This window comes from Fonsecaea nubica (assembly GCF_001646965.1).
Source record: "Fonsecaea nubica strain CBS 269.64 chromosome Unknown Scaff50, whole genome shotgun sequence".
In the NCBI taxonomy this organism is placed as follows: domain Eukaryota; kingdom Fungi; phylum Ascomycota; class Eurotiomycetes; order Chaetothyriales; family Herpotrichiellaceae; genus Fonsecaea; species Fonsecaea nubica.
Window position 1 is genome coordinate 175,154 of NW_019173723.1, and position 18,013 is coordinate 193,166.

Genomic DNA, 18,013 nt, shown 5'->3' on the forward strand with positions numbered 1-18,013 from the left:
CAAACTGCCGCTCATCTTTAATAGCCACAATGGCACATACGGCGAGGCAACCACGGCTCAGCCAGCTCATATATATATATACAGGGCAAAAGAGAAAAGAATGAAAAAGAATTGAGGTGCGCAGGACTGCCTGGACCTCATTCAACCATCGCGCCGCGCATCCTTCACTATCGCAATTCGCCATCCGTGGTGAACAGACATGACCAGCCCACATTGTGTTGATAAACGCCACACATATTCCCTCCCTCCCAGTTTCCCGAATTTTTACTGTCCCCCTTTTGCCCCCGATACCCATCGATCCCGTTCGCCCGTCTTTTTCTGGTATAAGCTGTGTCATCATCACTGCATGTCCAAGCCTCGCGAAAGGTCCAATAAGCTCTTCTATTCGTTTCGTGACAAAGAAGAATGTTGCTCAATCAACGCCAGGGCCGACCCGTTATCATACACTTATCGCACACCCCTCGAATCGTGGATTTGCGCCAACTGGGCCAGGACGTTCGGCATCTTCGGTATGCCGATCGTGTCGTTTGATGCTGGCACACCATTCGTCGTCTTGTGGGGAGGGGAAGCTGCCATTGGCCTTGTTGTCAAGGAGTCATACGGGCTGTATGGCGGTTCTTCTGTCTCCTTCATGGGAACATCCTTGATTGGAACACTTGAAACACCCGCGGGAGGGGGTGTCGGTCGAGCAGGTGATTCAACTGCTTGTGCACTCGCGAGCCCTGAGTCCATGGTCCCGGGAGAGTCTTGTCCCGCTTCTGCCAGCGCTTTTGATGGCTCCATCTCGCCCGTGCCCAGAATTGCCTGGGTCTGGGACTTCTCAGCCGATGGGGTAGACGCCAGGCGACGGCTCATGTAGTCTCCCAGGCTGAGCTTCTTCCGCGTGGGGTTGGGCGTGACAACAGTATTGACGGCAGGAAGGTATGAGCCAGAAGATGCTGAGTTGAATGGGAGAGGCGACTGTGCTGTCGCGGTGGTCGTTAATCCGGGAGTTGTCACCGTGGCGGAAGACGACGACGCGGAAGTTGCAGAACCCGGAAAGGCCGGTACGGGTGGCAGCGTTGACAAGTGCAGTTTTGGAGCAGGAGAAGATCTAAAGGTGTTGAACGTGTGTGCCGCTTGTGACGGAAGAGGATATGTTGTGGCCCCGACGTTGATAGGGCTGATGCTTCCTGGAGGAGACTGACTCTCCCGCTCGGTCTCCACGGCGCTGTGGGGCTCCACACTTTCGGTGGCGTCTTTCATTTCCACATCTTCGATCTTGGGGATACGCTCAGGTGTCTTCTGACTCGAGACTGACACAGGCAAACCTTGAACAGGCCACTGTTGTCCATGTTTAACCCGCTCCGCCAAAAGTTTTCGAAGTAATCGTTGTGTGGGCGTGCAGAATTTTCTCCTTTTGGCTGAGGGGAGCATGGGCATCTCGGACTCCTCCGGCTCCGTTTGCACTGCAGCATCAGCATACACAGGTCGCTGTATCCTCACGTCCGCCCTAGCAGGTGCATCCATAGATTTACCTCGACCAGCGGACCCTCGGGGTGGCGGAGGCGATCCGAAGGCGGTGTCACTGAATTTGAGAGGATGGTTGCTGAGGGTGTTGGATTGTGAAGCGAGTTGATGCCCGAGGTGCTTCGAGGCATTCGCATTTGGAGTGTTTGGGTTGGCACCACCGCTTGTGCGCTTCTTTTTCCGTTGCTGGCCTTGTCCACTTTGATCCTTCTTTTCTTGTTCCCTCTGCGCAAATGCCTTCTCTGCCATTTGTATTTTGCGCAGTTCTCGAGCAGTCAGGCCGTTTCCGAGAACCGGGTCGGCGTCAAGAGCTGCGACATTGACTGGAGTAATGTCTCTACTCAGCATGCCGCTGCGAGAAGACTCGGAGGTTGACCGGCGGTCAAACTGGTCTTCTTCGTCGAGCACCTTGGGTTCGCTTCCTGCGCGACTGTTGGTGGCATGTCCAGTACTGAAGGGCGAGATGGCATGGTTCATCTTACTTTTCTTTTTCCTGCTCCCCTTGGCCTTTGGCCCACTCTCTACCGGCTTAGCCGGATATCTTCGATCGAACGGCGCGAGTAAACATGCTTGACCGGCGTCGCAGGCACAGTCTCCAAAGTTCGCGAGGACACGGCTGACCCAGTCGAGGCGTCGGTTTTGGGCCTGTTCAGAATCATCGGCGGCAAACATTGCCGAATCGAGAAACCACATGGTGGTGAGTTCGGCACCCGCCGGAATATCCTTGCTGGCAACAAAGCAATGTCTCGTCTCATTATCGGAAACGAACGTCTTCAAGGTCACATTGGGCCGACAGGATCGTCGCAGATACCGAAAGCGAGTTCCGGACTTTCGACTGTCAATGTAGATATCCATATGGGGGTGGAAAAAGACAAAGGGATCTGGGTGCCTCAACTCCTGCCACCGGTTTGACGAAGACTTTTGCTGGCAGTATTCTTCCAGCATACCGACTTGGCCACGAACTTCGCCAACGATTTCGTCCTTCTTCACGGAAGATTGGACGCGCAAAAAGCGCCATGTGGGACATCTACCTTCGTAGTCAACATCTTTCTTCTGGATGGTTTCCACCGAGACTTCCGGCCAGGTGCTTTGATCCAGGGGATGAGTTGCTCGCACGAAGGGAGATTTCGATGTTGGTTGTTGCCCGGGACTGCTGACCACCAGAGACGGGTCAGTCCGCCACGCAAAGAGTGTATTGGTGGCCTGTATTGTCTGCTCGTTATCACGAGCATTTGTGTTTCCTTCGTCCCGTTCGTATAGTTCAAGGAAGTCGGTGGTGTACGTGGGTATGGCAGGGAAACGGAAGAGATCTTGAGGTGATTTGGAAGGGCTAGGGTATGACTGAGCTGTGGAAGTAGCGCGTTTTCGGGTTTCGCCGTTTGTTGAGATGACAGAACCTGATGTCCGGTGGCTTGTTTTTGGTTTCTTCGCGGGGGGTCCATCTCTTGCACTAGCGACAGATTCATGGCGTTCGTGGTGCCAGCCATTTACCTGTTCGGCCGTCGCACTCGTCTCCTTGTGTTTCTTTCGTTGACTTTTGGACGTTGGTCGCTTGACCTTCCGGTCACCGCCATCGAGTGCCTCTCGATGCCTCCGTTGTCGCTCAGTGGCCTTCTTTGCGTCAATATCTCGAGGGAAACATTCTGCGCAAAAATGCTCTTCCGGCACCTTTTTGCCGTGGTAGTAGCACTCAATGTGCTGCCACGTATCGCATTTGGGGCAGTATACGGTATTTCCATCATCATCTGCGTAGATGCAAATGCATTTGATGGTGTATTCCTCCTCGTCTTGTAAATTGGTGTCTGAAGGAGAGCCATTGGGTAAGGGAGAGGCCAGAGAGGGAGCGGCGGTGACCGGGTAGTGGGGGGGTGTGGGATTCGTGGTGAGAAGGGAGGACTCTGTCATAATCTGACAGAGCTCCTCCTCATCGGTCGGATTTGGTTCTTGTTATTGTCTTGCTTCGGTTATGAAAAGGTATGTCGCATGTTGCGCATCGCTAGAACGGGGTGATTCCCACGTAAGGAAGAGAAGCCCAAAGCCGACCTGTGGGTATCGCGCAAGCGAGAGAATGACGAGTATGGCGCCTGTTGCGATTCTGATGCGTTTTGAGGTCTGTTTCCGTCCAAGGACAGTCGCTAGACGAGGTGGACCACTTGGTCACCAAGGAGGCCACACGAGCGCAGAAGAGAAAGGGGTATCGCGAACAGTCGGAAATGGTCAGATGAAGGTGCCAATGACCTCAGACGAGTTCTAGAGAGAGATTCGAGTCTATCGAGGATGGCGGACTGGAGAAAGGTCGAGGTGGAAGATGTGGTGATTCACAAGACGGAGGTGGATGGCTGGCGGTAACAGTCGACGGATTTATCGAAGATGCACAAGACAAAGAGTAAGGAGAGGTGAAAAGGATCCAGGAGATGAGAATCGCAGGTCGATGGCATAGGACTGTCGAGGATGTGTTTGACGAGGGAAGAAATTGCTGAATGACAAAGGAGGGAGACAAAATGATGGCGAGAAAGATGGATGGACGGGTACATGGAGGGACTGCGAGACGCAAATGCGCAGCCAGCAACAGGGTGAATTAGAGACCGGCCGACTTCTGCGGACTGCTACTCAGGCAGAAAATGGCACCCACCTAACCCTGGACCCCCAAAGCCAAACTCCCAGTGAGCCAGTCCCAGGCGCAAGGTCACAAGCAATGACCCCCCCCTTCGCAGCTTGGAACTCAGGCCACTGGCAGGGCGAATAATAATGGGCTCGGGCTAGGCTGGGAATAGCATGGGAGCAAAACGCTGAGGTCCACAGGGGACATGGACCACTCCCGTTGCGAGAGTGCCAACTAGTACAAGTGGACGAAGTGGCACTAAGGAGCACGTCCTCTGCAGCTTTTTAACTGGGCAGTCGTTTCTTCATCCTGGTGAGCCTCCCCCGTGGTGAAAGGGTAAAAGGGTCTTGGGTGCCCCCCAAAGGCCCTTGTACTGTGTGGGAATGACGCCTACCTAGCCCGCGGATCAACCAAGTCCAGCGCTTTACTTAGGCCCAGCAGGCCTAGTCCGGGGTCCGTCGAGCTCAACCCAGTTTGTTGTCTTGTTGCCTATCTCCTGGTGTGTCCTCGTTGCATGCAGCTCTTGTCGCTCGCTGCGCTTGCTCAAACTTCGTTTCTCTCACCCTCGTAACGGAGAACGCGTCACGAGGATGGCTAGGCACGAATCAAGGGCTGCTATGATTTTGTTTAGTGTTTTTGGCCTGGTACAACAAGCCACCTTGGAGCGGGACCCATTTCCTCTCGAGCCGCTCCATTTTCTCACTTTTTCTCACTCTTTTCCTCTCTCTGCTCGAGCTCTTCTTTTCCTCCATCCTCCAACATGTCCACTTCTTCCTGCCTTTATGATACCCTTCTCTTTACAAAGTATCGCAGCGTGTTAATCAACCATATGACTGAAACCCTCTTGGTCCAAAACTAGTCAGCTATACACCTTGGAATCTGATGAACACAACCGTACGCAAGTCAAGACGAGCAAGTGTTGCAGTCATCGGGCGGGGTTCGGGTTCGAGTTGAAGCTGCGCTGCGGAAAGTAAAGCAACAATTCGCTGGTCAGCCAATTCTTCAGTCCACTCGCCCATGCTCCTTTTGTCACCTGCATTTCTGCGTTGCTCATATTGCATTCGCCCCATGATGACATGTACTGCAAGGATATCATTACCGGCACTCCTTCTCGACCTTTTCGACATCCCGCTGTTCCTTCACGCGTGCTTCCTGCATCCTGCTCGTTCCGCCATGCATCCGGACCATTACCATTCATCCTCACCCTCTCAACTCATCTACCATTCTCCCTCACTCGCTGTCTCTTTTGCTGACCTCTTCCAGCCTGATTTTCTTGTGCTCGGTCGTACGCATACGCAACCTGACCCTCCTCCCTACCGCATAGTCGCATCGATCCTTGTATTACCTCGTCCGGTGGCCATACTTCTCAGCTCCACTCTCCCTCCAATGCCCCGCCGTTCTTGGTTTGCATACTTTGGTCCCGCAAAGAGACGATAAGAAGTCTGTTTTTGTTTCACATTCCCGCGCCATGGTCGGCGCGTAGCCTCCAATGGTTCCCCTGTTCAACGATACAAGACTGTGAGTCCCGTTCGAACTCGTCACTCACAGCGGTCCATAGCCTCGATCCCTCTTCCGCTCTGATTCCTCGACCTTTTATTTCCATCCAAAGCCACCTGCTCTGTCACGATCGTGGACATTTCACTGTCGATTGTTGCGTCCCCAAAACTCTGTGGTTTGCCATGGAGTGGCGTGCGACGACGCACGCTGCGATTAAATCGTTCAACAACGGGGCCCCCTTAGGCTGAGGGCATTATTACACTGTCTGGTTCTAGAATCTACTGTATCAAAACTCAAGAGTGGTGATTGCTTCAACGGCTTGCCCTCTATACTGTCGAGCCCCTTGATCCCGACCTTCCTCCTGCCCATGTCAAGAGCTGGAAACATTTGCAAAGGGAAACGCATCGGAAGGCTCGTCGAACAGCTCCCTTTCTGTTCGTCCAGGTTGCTAGTCTTCCAATAGTGTACGCGAAGTCCTCCAAGAAGAATACCACCCGCTGATTTTCAACATGGCGGACAAGATATTGAAAGTTGGAATGAAAAGCTGGTGAAGACAGGCGAAGGTGACTCGGTCAAGAAGGGATCTACTGCACCATTCGTCGAGGCTAGACTGCCATTCAGGCCGAATGCCATCAGACAGGCAAGTCCGACGCTACTGGTTCCACGGGAGAAGCATCTGGTTCGTCGGATCCTCGCCTTCCTACTTCCAAGGGCAAGGGCAAGGGCGAAGGAAAAGATACTGGCTTCACGGGAGACGTGTCGCGCGTGTATATGCGGTACTTCTCGTCTTCTGGAGTCGACCAACACCAACTTGCGCGAATAGTGCAGATCTCGTGATGTGACTCATGTCAATCTCATCCTGCGGAAGATGCCGCCAGTCGCCCTTCGGCGGGTAACTGCGACAATGCCGTACTCGGAGATCACGTGTGAAGTATCTGATGTGCCAGTGTGCATAGCCACTCGGCGGACATCGGTAGTTGAATCAATAGTGGCGTCGAGAGAGCACGCTCTGCCCAATAGGTGGATGATTGTCCCCCCAGATCCTGAAATGGGACACGAATGTTTTCTTCCGTTTACTATCCTCGCACTGCACAGGTGCGTGTTTGTGGCGCGCAGCACCACCCTCCCTGATCGGATCGAGCCTTCGGGGACTCATTGACCGGGTACAAAGGATGGAGCTGAAGGGGACTCTATGTCCTTCAGGTAGATACAGACTGTGAAGAGGGTTCACTTGAATAGCAAGATGGTATCTCGCATTGTCTTGGGTTCCCCCCGCCTGCCTACAAGTACTGAGTGTAAGTTGGGATTTCGCTCCAGGAGTCCGCTAGGTATATGTGTATTTCATATCTTGATTGTTTAGGTCTGAAGGGCACTCTCATTCTATTCCGTGCATGTGATGTCGTCACTCGTTGTCCCTGGGGTCCCTCTCCACCTCAGCCTTGCGCTTTCTTTCCTTTTTTCTCCGTCTCCCTCCCTATCTATCGACCTCGTTTCTTTCTTCCCAACCCCAATTACAACGCTCCCAAGGAGCTTGGCAGCTCACTGCTACTTCTCGATATACACGACCTCCTGATCCCGCTTCTCCACATCCACGCCTTCGTCATCGCCCTGCTCGCCGTTGCGGATCTTCTCCTCCTCGGCCCTGCGCGCGACTTCCTCGTCGATGCGCGCCCACATCTCGGGCCTCTGCAGTTGCGTGGCGACCTTGTCGCGGAAGACAAAGATGTTGCGGTGCTCGGCAAAGTAGCGGTCAATGTCCTCGAGGGTGCGGTTCGCCGTCTCCGGGTAGAAGAAGTAGGTGATGGGGATGAAGGAGAAGCAGAGCACGGCCCAGATGATCCAGAACTTGTAGCCCAGGTTGGCGATGCCCGGGGGCGTGACTTGCGCGACCATCTGCAACAAAAAGTTAGTGTCCGATTGCCAGGGGTTCAGGCAATTGGTGGAAAGTGGGACATGGCATTTCTCGAAAGCGAATATGCCTTGCTTGTATCAGACACGAGGCCGGGTCAACTTACGTAGTTCATGATCCAGTTCGTCGACATTGCCAGCGAAGCCCCTTTGGCGCGGAAAGAGATATGGTTGATTTCGGTAGGGTAGAGCCACTATGATTATCGTCAGACGTTAGTAGTCCTCCCACGAGTGGATATCCATGTGGAGAGTGAGCATGATGAGGAGTGATACAGACAAGAGTTGGGGGAAATCGAGTGGATAAATGTCGTCGGGAACTGGAGACTCACCGGGACACCGAGCACGCCCATTCCAAACGAGGCAAAGAAGACGAAGAAAAAGGTCGTGGCGAGGGCACCGAGCTTGTACGTGTCTCCTTTACCGTTCTCAGACAAGCCCAGGGCAATGCTGATGATCATCCAGCACATGGAACAGGCGAACGCCGAACACATCATGACTCGACGACGTCCGTACCGCTCAATGACAAACCACGCCAGGAAGCTGAAGATGAGGTAGTCGACGGACCCGGCGGCCGCAAGGATTCGAGCTCTGCCCCCTATTGTCAGTACTTGGTACGAAATTGAGTCATGTTGAACCTACAAAAGTTCATTGAGGTTGATGGCGTGGATGAAGATATATCTGTCGCCGATCAGCATTCTACCAGGACAAACAACAAGAGACTGACGTTTGAAAGTAACTCGTGACATTGATACCTGATATCTGATTAGATGCCTGCATCCAGGCGCCCAGGATCATCCTACGGACGACTCCTGAAGGTCCTCGACCGGTGAGAAGCTGCCACCAGGTGTAGGTCTGGGCGTGTTCTTTTTCCAGGACATCTTTGATGATATTGTACTGTGTACGCACCGACGACGAGTCGACCGTAGCTCCATGTCCTTCGAGGGCGGCGAGCACTTCTAGTGCTTCTTGATGCTTGCCTTTGCGCATCAAGAGACGGGGAGAATCCGGCAGGAAAGGGCACATCAACCATATCAACAAAGTGAAGACTGTTCCTCGGGTTAGTTGCCAGCAAATCACCGCAAACGAGCACTTGGCGGACAGAATTGGGGAACTCACAGCATTGAAAGGCCAGAGGAAATCGCCAGGCAACTGAACTTTTGGCGAACGAGAATCCAAGGGTGAGCCAGTTTGACAAGCAAAAGCCAGTGATACAATTGGCCATCTGGATGATGACGAGCTTGCCACGGCTATGCATCTTACTGGTCTCCGATTGCCAGACCCCAGCAGTGGCAGTGTTCATGCCTGTTCCAAGCCCGGCGATCACCCTGCCAGCATACATTTGCCCCCTTGAATAGCAAGCCGACTGGATGATTGCGCCTATGGCGATGACGGAGCTCCCAAGCATAATGGTGCGTGGGCGACCGAGCTTATCTCCTGTATACAACGTCGACAGCGCGCCCCCGAAGCAGCCGAGATTATAAACAGACGTGAGCGTTCCCTGGACAGTTGCGCTTGGATTACCCATCGTCTGGAGGAAATCCTCTCCCACAAGGCTACCTATAGATGAGTTTCTGGCGGACGTTGAGCCATAACATGGAATCACTTACACGTTGCCAAACACGCCCTGGACAATAGAAAGATACCATTAGCGAAAAGGGAAGCCAGAAGAACCAAGAGCGTACCTGATCATAGCCATAGAAGATGAGGACAGTCGATGCAGCCAGCGAGATCCAGACAGTCAGGGCGGTCCCCGAGCCTCCTAGGTATTTGCGACCCATTGTGACACCTCACATTCAACAAGGTCGTTGTCTTCAGCGTTCGATGGATTCGGCAGAAAGATAGTCACGCGAAAGAGCCGCCAGCGACGAGCGGTCTCCCTGAGTCAGGAACCCACGGTTTTATATGCTCCTATTACGCCACATCCTGAGCGCTGATCGCCCACTGATCGGCCGAAAGACGCCCTGTGCGATTCCATCATTCGGTACAGAGGACGGCGAAAAACGTATCTGCTAAATGGCAGAATTTTTCCAATAGGCTATGATCACGACGGATCATGGTCAATGAAATCTCCAGCTCCACTTCGGGATACCGTTAACAGAAATATCAAACGCCGACACCGTTGTGATTGGGTCTTCATGGATGATCGACCCTCCACGCGGGGGTGGGTTCGTCTCCTAATCCAGTTGTTGGTCTTGGATTGCCTGTCCCTGGCTGGTCTTGCAGCAATGTTGGGCCCCCGGACGCTGGGGTGGTAAGACTGAAGCAAGCGGTCTCTCTGATTGTCCCACATACCCAGCTCCGCATCACCGGAGCTGGACATGTGATCATGTTTCAACAGCAGGGAGGCTCTTGGTAGCATATGCATGGTGCGTCGTGAAGACCGAGTGGCGGCTGTGTTATCGCGACATCGAGACCAAGGGGCCTTTTGACTTGCTGCTGCGACATTGATAGTGGGACCCAGTACTCTCGGTACATAGTGACACTTCTTTTTCCTTCTCTTCGACGCGGCACACCGACCGGAAAGAAAATCCAGGCGTAATCTTTTTGGCACAGAGGGATTGGCGAGAGGTGACGTTGGTTACATTGTTGGCGGGACCGCGACCAAAGTGTGTCCTTGGGACATGGAAGGATCTTCAGAGAGACGCACTTTGAAAGGAATAGCCTCGCGGTTCTGCAGAGTTCGACATAGCAGAGTCAGAAGGCGCGCATGATGTCGGACATGTTCGGCCAGTGGCGCCGCGGGGAAAGGAGAAGGGCGGAAACAAGGCCGAGGAGGAGCAAAGGCGTCGCATCGCGTTGAAAGGGCCAAAAGGGCCAAAAGGGAGGGACTTGGGTCGAAAGGCTGCCAAGGGCTGAAGAATTTAGGCTGAATTGATCTGGACATTGGCTACGAATCTGAGATTTGTCCAAGTACGGACCAACTTTTCTATTCGTGGGGCTTTCCCCAAGTAAAACACACACAACCACATGCAACAGGAGACGCATTACATGAAGCTCTCTGCCCACCAACGCAAGCCACGCGACGAGGCTGCGCAGGGCTGTTACCCTGTCTAACGCAAACACTGGAATACGTTCACATCATTGTGGTCCACAACTTAGTAGCCCAGGTTAGGGCTATACAAGGAACTTTCTGATGATAATTAAGGTCTCTCCTTAAGTGTGAAAAAGTATGTCCACAGCCTGGCACATACTAGACCCATTACGTTATATATCACAGAGACATTTGGCGCTCGCAGTGGTCCAAACGCAAAGATAGATACCCGCTTTCGACCAAGAAAAGTCAGTGGTAGAGTCCAGACACCTAGCAACAAATGAGACCGCCAATCTCAAACATGTCCAAGTGCCTCAGAGCTTGCGTTCTCGGACCTGGACCCACAGACCACTTTGCAGGAAAATGCCATAGTTGACATTATTGTCGAGAGGGTGCATGGGATTGACGAGTTCGAAATCAAAGCGCCTCACCAGCTCGAACAGGACCTTGTGCAGCTCTATGCGTGCGATCCTCTCGCCCAGACACCGGAACGACCCGTACCCAAAGACCAGGTCGTGGGCCTTTTCCATCCTCGCGAGTCGCTCGGGACTCGCTTCGAGCCATCTCTCCGGTCGAAAGATGTCGGCGTCTTCCCCGTACGCATCGAAGTTGAGGCGGTGGAGCTTCCAGGTGCAGACGGTGATGACCGTTCCTGGGGGGATGTACATTCCGTCGTGGGTGTCGCCTTGTGGAGGCACGACTCGTGGGCCATGTCCTGAAGCGGCAGGGTGATAGCGAAGTGCTTCTTGGATGACTGCTATGAGATAGGGTAGTTGTGATGCACGTTCGTTGGTGATGATCTCGTTCTCGGGCACGTTGGCGGCATCACACTCACGCTGGAGCGCTCGATAGATGCGCGGGTTGGAGATTATGTAGATCAAGGCGATGCGAAGGATGGTGGCCGTCGTATCGGATCCCGCCATGATCTGCAGCATGGATTCGTCTTCGATTTCCCCCTGCGACAGACCGTGCTTGACGAAGCTCAGGACCATGTCCTCTCTGCCTTCGTTTTTGCCCTCGGAAAACCGTCGAGATATCTTCTCTCTCACGACCGCCTTTAATCGGCCCATTCCGATGCGATCTTTCACCGACGGTGCGAGAGTCCGCTGAACTGAGGGGATACGCATGAGCCTGCTGAGGATGGGGACCGCCGACATGAATGTCATGGCCGGGAAATTGTCTGTCATGGTTTTGATGTATTCGTAGAGATCTTCGTCTTTGTCCAGAAACCCCAGAGGCTCTCCGAGGGATAGTGTCGAAATGATGTCGAGAGTGAGATACTGCATCATCCTGGCCAGATCCATCCGTCGAGGATTGGAGCTACGGGCGATATATTTGTCCTTCCACAGCTTGACCAATTTCCACAGAGCACGATCCATGTCTGACTCGAGGTGTGCATTCTCCTTGCCGGAATAACCAGCCGTCACTCTCTTTCTCATGTAAGACAGAGCCTCGGGTTCGGTGGTGCTGAGGACATTCTCCCGGTCGGCGTCGAAGCGAAATGCCTTGTAGTAGTCCGACTTGACATAACCCGAGCGTATCGAGTTGATTTTTCGGAAGAGCTCCTCGTCGCAGGTGACGAGCGTGTTTGGACCTATCCGTGCAATACTGCCATACTTGGTGCATACCTCGGACAGAGCTATATGTGCTCTGCCGCTAAGTGAGGCGCGTAAGTACCAGATGTTGGACCATGCTGCCGACCAAGGTCCGTTGAACCTCCTCAGCCGCCGATAAGAGCGGATCGAGCTGTACGCGTAGAAAATGACAAGGAACAAGAAGAATCTAGTCAGCCAGATGTCCAACGCCATCTGAATGGGGGTTGGAATAAGGCAGACGTGGGATGGAGCGGATAATCTCGTAGAGTTTCAAATCAACGAGGTTCGAGGAAAGGGATTCGACCCCTCAACGAGAATTGGAAATACATTGGCCTCGGTGCATGGCCAGGTCGCTAAGTGAAATGACGCTTTGGCGTGGCATGACAGGTGAGATCTCCCTACATAGCGAGTACTAGCTGCTTCAGATTGTCTGGGGAAATGATAAGATAGGCACCTACTTGTCACTCATGTACGCGGGACAGCCACCGACAGGTACAACAGCGGTGACAACTCACCAAGAAGACTAGGACGACCAGACGACGAATATTATTATCGGTCTTTTGAATTGACAAGCCCGTCACTAGTCATCAGTCACTAATGCATCGGGTGCGACTCCCCCGAACAACTCCGTAGACACTCGGAGAGGCCCGCGTACGCCCGGCTTGGCTCGCCCGTAACGAGCACCTCAGCGTCCACACCAGGTCTGCCAGTTTTGGTCATGTGTTTGATCTGCATGACGACTATCTCGTGTCTGGTCTCGAGCGGGGAGCAAGTAGACTGCCTATTGTTCCACCTCACAAGGGTTACACAAACCCACCCCCGTATTCCCTCCACCGGCCATTCACCATGGCCGACGAGCAGCAGATTGGTGCAGACAACGACCATGTTGAAGCGGTACGAGTCGTTGCCTCCAATCCCATGAATATTATGCGAGATTATGCTGATACTTTCACCAGGATGAGCAGGACGTTGACTCTGCCCTGGGGGACGACATGTCGACTTTGACCCAGTCCGTACGCTCGTCTATCTTTCAAGGTCGGTATGAAAACGGCCGGCGATACCATGTCTACAAAGACGGCAAATACTTTATGCCCGAAGACGAGATCGAACAGGAGCGAATGGACATGCAACACCACGCCATCATCACGACATTGGGACGACATTTCTTGTCTCCCGTCGAGAACCCCGGGAGAATTCTCGATCTGGGCTGTGGAACGGGCATATGGGCCATCCAGGTCGCCGACGAGAATCCCAACGCCGAAGTCTTTGGCGTCGATCTCAGTCCAATGCAACCCGGCTGGGTGCCTCCGAACGTCAAATTCGAAATTGACGACGTCGAAGACACGTGGACCTGGCCCGAGGATCACTTTTCTCTGATATTCTCGAGACTGATGATCTCGGGGAGCATCCAGAACCTCGCGAAATATACCCAACAAATCTTTCGGTTTGGCCCACCCCTTTTGTTGGGTCTGTGATCCCCTCTCTCCCCTTTTTCTAACGCTTGTTTATCAGACACCTCTCCCCCGGCGGGTATTTCGAGTCTCAAGAAGTGCAAATTCGACTGGGCAACGATATCAGAGACATCCCCGAGGAAGACCCTCTGGCGCTTTGGTGCAAGTACATGAGGGACGGCATCGAGCGGATGGGCCGGTCCCTTGCTCCCGACCTGGACAACATTGGCGTCGAGATGCGCAACGCCGGCTTTGTCGACGTCGTGGTCCGCCCGTTCAAGCTGCCGCTCGGGACGTGGCCGAAAGATAAAAAACTGAAGCAAGGCGGCTCGGCGCAGCTGGTCGCCCTGTATCAAGGGTTACAGAGCATCAGTTTAGCCCTGTTCACCAGGTGTCTGGGCTGGTCGCCCGAAGAGGTCGAGGTCTTTTTGGCCCAAGTACGAAACGATATGATCGCCAAATCGAAGCAGGGGTTTTACTTTTACAGGTACGTGAACCATCTCTTTTCATCCCATATCTCAAAACGGCTGAGGGGACATCAGTGCAGTAGTCTATGGCCGAAAACCTCCACGAAACGAGCCGGCGGAAAGTGAAAATCCGTGATTGTCATCGAATTATGTGAAACAAAAAAGAAAACCAAAAACAAAAAGAGTTTCTGTCCGATACCTATTACTGCGGGAAGGAGTCCACCGTGCTTCCTCTGCATCGCTTTTCGAGCCTGAATCTGAATTCAACATGCGTCGAGAGATCTTCCCACACGAGTCGTCGAAGTCGCACGAGTGGTAGAGCACCCGCGGGTGCAATGCCCGGGCACCTAGGAGACATACAGACATACACGATAAGCTTTTCTTCCCGGTGTGACAACAGGAAAGAAACACTAATGAATAGTAACCGCCGGCCACGAGTGCATGGATGAGGGAGGCCACGGGTGGATTCGGTCCCGCGTACTCCGTCCCTACTAATCTAGGATCGCGCTGGCTGCTGGCAGGGTGGACTTGTCGCTAGATCCCGTCCCGCCGCGCCATCACGGGCTGGGCTCAAAACCATAAGCCGCGAGCGGTGATGGTGCGGTAGTCAAGCGGGATAGATGGCCAGCCTTCTTTTCTACGCCAGGCTCAATCGGCGAAATGTCATGGCATGTCAAAAGGGTTCCTCGAAGGCAGATTTGGGATTACAGTGTCGACGGATGTGACGAAAGAGGATGTCTCCGGATCAGGATCAGGATCATGACATTGAGAGCTGTAACGGAGTATTTCGTGCGCATTGGCCAGGGCACACACACACACACACTCTCTCTCTCTCTCTCTCTCTTCAAAGAACGTCGATTATGAAAACTCCTTCTCGTTAGTATATGGCTCTTGGTACAAAACATCCCACATCCGACGTCAGTATTCTCCCGGCTTCACGGCCACCCCCACGAATGACTTTCGTCTTTTCGTCAAAACCCCTCCAAATTCCGGCCTTGAGGCCTTGGGACGGACTGGTGCCATCTCCTTTTTTCCAGAGACAGGCGCCGCCCGTGTCATGATCGTCTTATCTATTTCCAGCCGTTGATCTTCATGGTCCCGTTCTCCACCAGGTTCTTGTGCATGTCGAAAGTGTTGAAGAGGAGGTGCGGCTCGTGGCCCATGCCCTTCCTCAAGCACTCGAACTCGGCTTTGTCAAAGTAATCCTGCAGGATGGGGCGGTACTCCGGGTGGGCGCACTGCTTGATGATCTCGCGCGCTCTTTCTCGTGGACTCATTCCTCGCACGTCCGCTAGGCCCTGTTTTTTTTTTACCATTGTTAGCTTTACAAGTCCAGATAGAAGTAGAGTCTGGGATAGACACTCACGATTTCAGTCACGACAACATCCAGGTCGTGCTCCGTCTGGTCGACGTGCGTGCACATTGGCACGATGCAGCTCACACCGTGGGGATCGGTCTTGGAAGGTCGTGTACTGGGAGTGTGCATGATGGAGTATTTGGCAGAACGGAGGAAGTCGGCTGAACCACCCAACCCGTTGAGCATCCGCGAGCCCAGGACGCAGGTGCTGTTGGCGTGAGCATAGATGTCGACCTCGACGGGGGTGTTCATGCCGATCACACCGAGCCGGCGGATGATTTCAGGCGAGTTTGATACTTGCTGAGATCGGAGGATGAGTTTGGAGTGATAGTTCTCCCACTGTTGACGCATTCTTAGCCCCTGATGTGCAAAAGATGTAAATCTACGTGGGTGACACTTACGCCATCATAAAAGCGTTGGAATCCTCCGGGAGAGAAACGAATGGACGTCGCAGTGGCAAAGTCCAAATTGCCACTGTCAAAGAGGTCGAGGAAGGAATCCTGCAACACTTCCGTCCACACCTTCAGATTCTTAAAGTTGGCTCCTCCTTTCTGGTGAAGAGGTCAGCGGATGTGACTGTGGAGGCTGTCTACTTGTGATTGGGGGTTGTATGTGCTTACAGCCAGACCGCCAATCACAGCGTTTGCAATGTTACCAATGCCAGATTGCAGAGGCAGCAGGTTCGGTGGCAACCGGCCATGTTTGACCTCATGTTCCAAGAATTCGATCAGATTGCGCGCGATGGCCGCAGAGGTTGCGTCCTCGGGAGCATTCTCGGTTGTTTGATCGGGATAATCGGATTCAACGAGAGCCACCACGCGCTCGGGGTCGACAGGGATGTGTGGTGTTCCAATGCGGTCCTCTGGGGCCATGATCAGGTATGGCTGTAAACGAGACCAGTCAGTCTTGGAGATCCAGGCACAGGGAGTGATAACATGCCTTTCTTCGTGGCGGGAGGTCTGTCATTGTAATGTCGTGTAGACCTTCAAAGCTAGGTACGGAGGTATTGAGTTCGATGATGATCTGATAAGGAAGTGATCAGTCGTCTTCACCCAGCACGATACTGGTCATCAGCTGTGCTCCTACCTTGTCCGCCATCTGGATGATTTCCGGAGACGCCCCAACACTGGCACCAGGAATGATGCCGCCGTCCTCTGTAATGGCCGAAGCTTCGACGATGGCCACGTCCAGGCGGTTGTTGGCCTTGTGCTTAGTGTAGAAGCCGTACATCAAGTCGACCGGGAACATGCTGAGATGCTTGTCGAAGAATTTGATGTTGCCGTTGTTGATGCCTTTGGCGATCTCCTTGCCGACCTGATGCGGGGCGCGGCGTTCAATCATGTTGAGTCGAGCCCATCGGTTCTCGGTCTCTGCCCCGGACGAGGCTCCCACAAAGAGGTTGTACTTGAGCTTGCCTTGGAGGCCATTCTTCTCGACGTGGTCGGCGAGAGCGGTTGGCACCTTTCTGTTTTACCACCAACGTGATTAGCACCAGGTTACCATGGCGGAGTGAGATAGGTAGGAGATGATGTAGGTGACGTGATGAGAAAGCGTACTTGGGGTATCCCACGCCTGTAAAGCCCGACCAACCGATATATGAACCGTGAGGGAATAGATCAATGAGATCTTCAGCCTTGGTCAATTTCTGTCATTTGTCGTCAGCCAGATTTACCCACAGAAGTCAGGCTAGGTATAGCTTCGAGGCCCGCATCATCTTCAACGAGAGGGGAAATGCAAAAGGGTTCTAAGAGCTTATGGCTGGGAGTTGCTGCTCAAGCTCAACGCAAGCAACACTGGAGGTGTACGCACATTTAGATAGCTCGCTCTTCTGCATCTACTCTTCAGGAGAGCTGAGGCGGCCATTGTGGAATCGGAAAGGAAGACCCAATGAAAGCCTTGTAGCTAGACCAACGAAGGGAAGTGTATACAAGGAGCCACACAAAAAGAGAAAGGTGTGTGTGAGAAAAAAAAAGGGAACGATGGAGGAATAAACTGGAGACTGGAGACAAGAAACCGGGGGAGCTTCAAATTGATGGAGGGGAGATTCGTCAAGACAGTAAATAAGGAGAGCGAAGAGGCAAGACGTCCAGGTCCCAATGAAGTAACGGACTTTGCTCGTCTATCTTCGCGGGATTTTATCTGGATGACAACAAAGGGGCGACAACGACGACCACGACCACGACAAAACAAGGCAGTCTCGTGAGGTTCGAAAGGGGAGGTTCTGGAGCTTGTGGTTGATGATAGCTTGGTCCGGGAGGAAGACCAGCGACTAACTAATTGGTAATAACTTACAATACCTAGTAGGAAGTCAAGGAGATAATAAGAGACGCAGGTTTCGTCATTGGGTCGTTGGGTCTTTTGTTTGGCTCGCCAGGCGATGCTAGGCTTGTACTAGGCACTGTTAGGCTCATGAGCTCCCCGCCTCGGACTCGTCCGGATATGAGGCGGATTGGCGGGATGCCCTGTTTGATCTGTTTGTCCTGTTTGGGCTTGTCTGCGTTTCTGCTCGCTGCGTTTCTAGCCAAGCACCAAGCAAGCAACGTGGCAGACCAAGGAGCTCAAAGACTCGCATTGTCATGTACTCTGTCTTGTCACT

The 18,013-nt window shown here is 53.2% G+C and overlaps 5 protein-coding genes across 5 annotated transcripts; 1 reads left to right on the top strand and 4 right to left on the bottom strand.

Moving 5' to 3' along the window:
- Positions 1 to 447: 447 nt before the first annotated feature.
- AYO20_07314 (hypothetical protein) lies at positions 448 to 3,414 on the bottom strand (the record flags this gene model as incomplete). Its single annotated transcript, XM_022645600.1, has 1 exon — positions 448 to 3,414. The coding sequence occupies one exon, from the start codon at positions 3,412 to 3,414 to the stop codon at positions 448 to 450; it is 2,967 nt and encodes a 988-aa protein (XP_022498470.1).
- A 3,739-nt stretch (positions 3,415 to 7,153) lies between these two features.
- AYO20_07315 (hypothetical protein) lies at positions 7,154 to 9,294 on the bottom strand (the record flags this gene model as incomplete). Its single annotated transcript, XM_022645601.1, has 8 exons — positions 7,154 to 7,501; positions 7,624 to 7,710; positions 7,846 to 8,104; positions 8,156 to 8,194; positions 8,241 to 8,562; positions 8,633 to 9,069; positions 9,124 to 9,140; positions 9,199 to 9,294. The coding sequence occupies 8 exons, from the start codon at positions 9,292 to 9,294 to the stop codon at positions 7,154 to 7,156; spliced, it is 1,605 nt and encodes a 534-aa protein (XP_022498471.1).
- A 1,567-nt stretch (positions 9,295 to 10,861) lies between these two features.
- AYO20_07316 (hypothetical protein) lies at positions 10,862 to 12,355 on the bottom strand (the record flags this gene model as incomplete). Its single annotated transcript, XM_022645602.1, has 1 exon — positions 10,862 to 12,355. One exon carries the CDS (start codon positions 12,353 to 12,355, stop codon positions 10,862 to 10,864), a length of 1,494 nt encoding a protein of 497 aa, XP_022498472.1.
- A 633-nt stretch (positions 12,356 to 12,988) lies between these two features.
- AYO20_07317 (hypothetical protein) lies at positions 12,989 to 14,196 on the top strand (the record flags this gene model as incomplete). The annotated part of the gene is made up of 4 exons (XM_022645603.1): positions 12,989 to 13,036; positions 13,099 to 13,586; positions 13,655 to 14,080; positions 14,136 to 14,196. 4 exons carry the CDS (start codon positions 12,989 to 12,991, stop codon positions 14,194 to 14,196), a joined length of 1,023 nt encoding a protein of 340 aa, XP_022498473.1.
- Positions 14,197 to 15,130: 934 nt separating this feature from the next.
- On the bottom strand, positions 15,131 to 17,280 carry AYO20_07318 (acetyl-CoA hydrolase; the record flags this gene model as incomplete). Its single annotated transcript, XM_022645604.1, has 7 exons — positions 15,131 to 15,358; positions 15,427 to 15,756; positions 15,819 to 15,968; positions 16,038 to 16,301; positions 16,504 to 16,882; positions 16,974 to 17,062; positions 17,227 to 17,280. The coding sequence occupies 7 exons, from the start codon at positions 17,278 to 17,280 to the stop codon at positions 15,131 to 15,133; spliced, it is 1,494 nt and encodes a 497-aa protein (XP_022498474.1).
- Between the last annotated feature and the right edge of the window lie 733 nt (positions 17,281 to 18,013).